The 2988-nt window shown below is 52.8% G+C and overlaps 1 protein-coding gene across 1 annotated transcript in view; it reads right to left on the bottom strand.

Moving 5' to 3' along the window:
• Positions 1 to 1699: 1699 nt before the first annotated feature.
• LOC112402947 (death-inducer obliterator 1-like) overlaps positions 1700 to 2988 on the bottom strand; it is a 2409-nt gene continuing 1120 nt past the window's right edge. The window contains exon 3 of the mRNA XM_024750174.1: positions 1700 to 2986. Coding sequence (XP_024605942.1) covers positions 1700 to 2986 — 1287 coding nt within the window. The remainder of the gene's footprint in view (positions 2987 to 2988) is intronic.

Genomic DNA, 2988 nt, shown 5'->3' with positions numbered 1-2988 from the left:
CCCGGGAACGGGGTGCATCCGGCAGGGGTCTTCAGGCCAAAGGGCACCGCGGCCCACACCACGCCGACTGCCAAGAAGCGGGAGCTGAGGCATCCCTCTCCAGACCCGACTTTCCAACGCGATGCCACACGAGACAGAAAACCTTCTGTAGATGTTTATTCTACTTCAAGTAACAAAGCTATGAAGTTCCATGTTTTAATGTACAGTGATATAATGCTTTGCAATATAAAATACAATTTACAGAAATTTCTATCAAGTAAACCTAAAGAAACACACTTGATTTTTTACATTTGTTGTATTTAAATTAGAAAAATTTTTTTGTTTTACACGTAAAAAAACCTTCACATCTCGTTAGATGTTGGAACTCGTCGCCACTTTAACGTAACCTACTGACAGGGTCTCTAACACCGATCACTCCAAATTGCTAAGTTCTCGGTGTTCTCATAACTTAAACGTTTGTGCTAGAAAGTGAAAAATCTGTAGTGATGTACAATGGAACAGACTCCAAAGAACAAATGAAATTCTCTAATTTTATATTTGCAAAAGTAAGTTTATGAAAATGTAAAAAAATTATCAAAGTTTATTTGTACAGTCAAATAAATTAGCAAGTTTTTTCTCTTTCGCACTTCAGAAGTACTTGGAAAATACATGACGAGAAGCAGTATACTGTGTCTCACAGTGAAAAGCTTTCTAGTTTGTAGTTCTTAAGCTAATATCACTATTTTCATCTCAGGCTTTACACAAATATTGTTCCATTTCAATGACAAACGTTGAGATTTGTCACAAGTATGTATCACAGTGCGGAGCGAGTGCACTTTTCCCGGGACAGAGAACCGCTCAGATGGTAAAGTTCAACAAACAAAACGTTCCTGATTATTCAAATCAAAGAAACCTACTCCCTCCACCCGCCCTGCCTTTTAAAGTACACTTAATTGCTTTATTTTCTCACTTTCTTTAGGCTGGTAAAATTTAAACCTTTTAAAATAAATTGTTATTTAAAATTCCACAATTTCTATTCAGATGTTGCTTTTAATCATGTTTGGGGGTGGGGGGAACATGTAAGGGGATACCTAAACACTGAGCAAAACAAAGAAATGTGTTTTTGTTTCCTGGTTGGAATTTGTAATTCAAATTTCTTCATGACAAGAGAAAGATGCACCTGTAGTTAAGTCTGGTGTTTCTCAACATTCCAGAGACGAGCTGACACAGCCATGCACAGAAACACGTGGCCGCCTGCCCCCGAAACCCTGTGAAGTCAGCTTCTGGAAACAGGTATCACAGATGAGATGTCAGGAAAGGTATGGCTCTGAGGTCCACTAAACTCCCTTAAAATTTACAATAGTCAAGTTATTAGAAAAGATAACTTTATAATCTGAAAAAGCAATATGCTTTTGTAGGTACTTTCCCATTTCAGTACATTTAAATGGAAATGTTAAAGAGTTCTTAGTTTTTTGTTTTTATTTAAAAAGCATCAGAATTGTAAAGGTGTGAAATTTTGTAAGAAACCATCATACACAAAATTACAGTAATTTCTCAAGTCCAGAAGGTTCTGTCCTGTGCATGAGCACCCAGCTCTTTCCAAGACCACCTGCTTATTAGCACGTGAGCGCGGCTTCACGGGCGGCCCTAGGTCTGGGCGGTGGGGGCGGCAGCCCGCGGGGCCTCGGCCTTGGGGTCCCGGGGTCGCTCCGGGCTCCGACTACGGTCCCTGCGGCGCTCCCGCTCGCGGGCCTTGTTGCTGGGGGCCGGGGGCGGCCGGGCCCTGGAAGTGGAAGCGTGGAGGCGCCGACTCGCTCTTCTCGGGGAAGGGAGCGGCCCCCCGGGGCCCCCCAAAGGGCAAGGGCGCCGGTGCCCTCTGGCCGGTGAACCTGGGCGGTGAGTGGACCCTCTGCTCCTCGAACTGCTGAGGCTGCATCCCCCTGGGTCCCGGCACGAATCCAGGGGCTTGGCCCCTGGGGCCTTCAAACTGCCCAGGGTGCGGCCCCCTCGGGCCCACAAAGTGGCCGGCGGGGGGGCCTCTCTGACCTCCGAACTGAGAGGGAGGAGGGCCACCTCGGGGTCCTTTAAACTGCGACAGCAGAGGCCTCCTCTGGCCCCCGAACTGGAAAGGCGCGGCGCCCCTGTTTCCCAGGAACGGGGCCTGCTCGGGCCCCTCGCACTGGCCAGGGGGGCCCGAGGCCTCACCGTAAGGGGCCTCCGGGAACTCCCTCTTCTCCCCGTGGGGGTCCTTGCGGTCTTCAAACGGAGGTGGCCCTGCTCCCCTGGGCCCGCCCAGGTGGGAAGGGGATGGGCCCCTCCCGTCCCCATAGGGAGGTGGCCCGTGTGGCCCTGAGAACAAGGAAGGGATGGGCCCCTTTTGGGGCCCGAATCTGGCTGGTGGAGGCCCCCCTCTCGGCCCGTCGTTATTAGAATTCTCTTCCGAGAACGGAGGGACTGGCCCCCGTGGGCCTGTGTAATTGGGGCCGTGAAGGCCCGACATCCCGAAAGCACGCGGTGCAGGCTCCCGCTGGCCTTGGAACTGGGGTGGAGGCCCCCCTTTCTGTGCTGCGGCAGGGAACGTGCCGGCCCCCTCACCTGGCCTGGGCTGTGGCTCTCTGTCTCCTTCGGTTTCAGCTGCCAGGGAGTCACTTTTTTCGGGAAACTGAGCATTTCTCTGATCCTCGTACTGGCAAGAGCCCAGAGGTTTTTCCTGAGAGTACCCTGGACCCGAGAAAGGATCCCTTCCTCCGGGAGGGTGGAAGGTCTGGCCCTCATGCTGCGAAGGGAAGAGAGGCTGGAAGGAGGCACCCGGCGGCGTGGGCAGCAGCACCTTCCGGGCAGGCCTGGCCACGCCGTCCCCGCCGGCCGCGCCCTCAGGCCCCGGGCTTTCCACGGGCTCGCGCAGAGGGCCGTCCTGCTTGGCCGGCGGTGGGGCCTCTTCGCCCGGAGCCCACGGTGGAGGGGCTGACTCTGGCTCCTCCTGGGCCGGGAGTGGCCCCGGGCCGGCAG

The sequence above is a fragment of the Neophocaena asiaeorientalis genome, unplaced genomic scaffold (genome assembly GCF_003031525.2).
Source record: "Neophocaena asiaeorientalis asiaeorientalis breed wild unplaced genomic scaffold, Neophocaena_asiaeorientalis_V1.1 scaffold606, whole genome shotgun sequence".
NCBI lineage: Eukaryota > Metazoa > Chordata > Mammalia > Artiodactyla > Phocoenidae > Neophocaena > Neophocaena asiaeorientalis.
The sequence above is the reverse complement of the archived record's forward strand: the minus strand, read 5'-3'. Positions and strand labels throughout refer to the sequence as shown.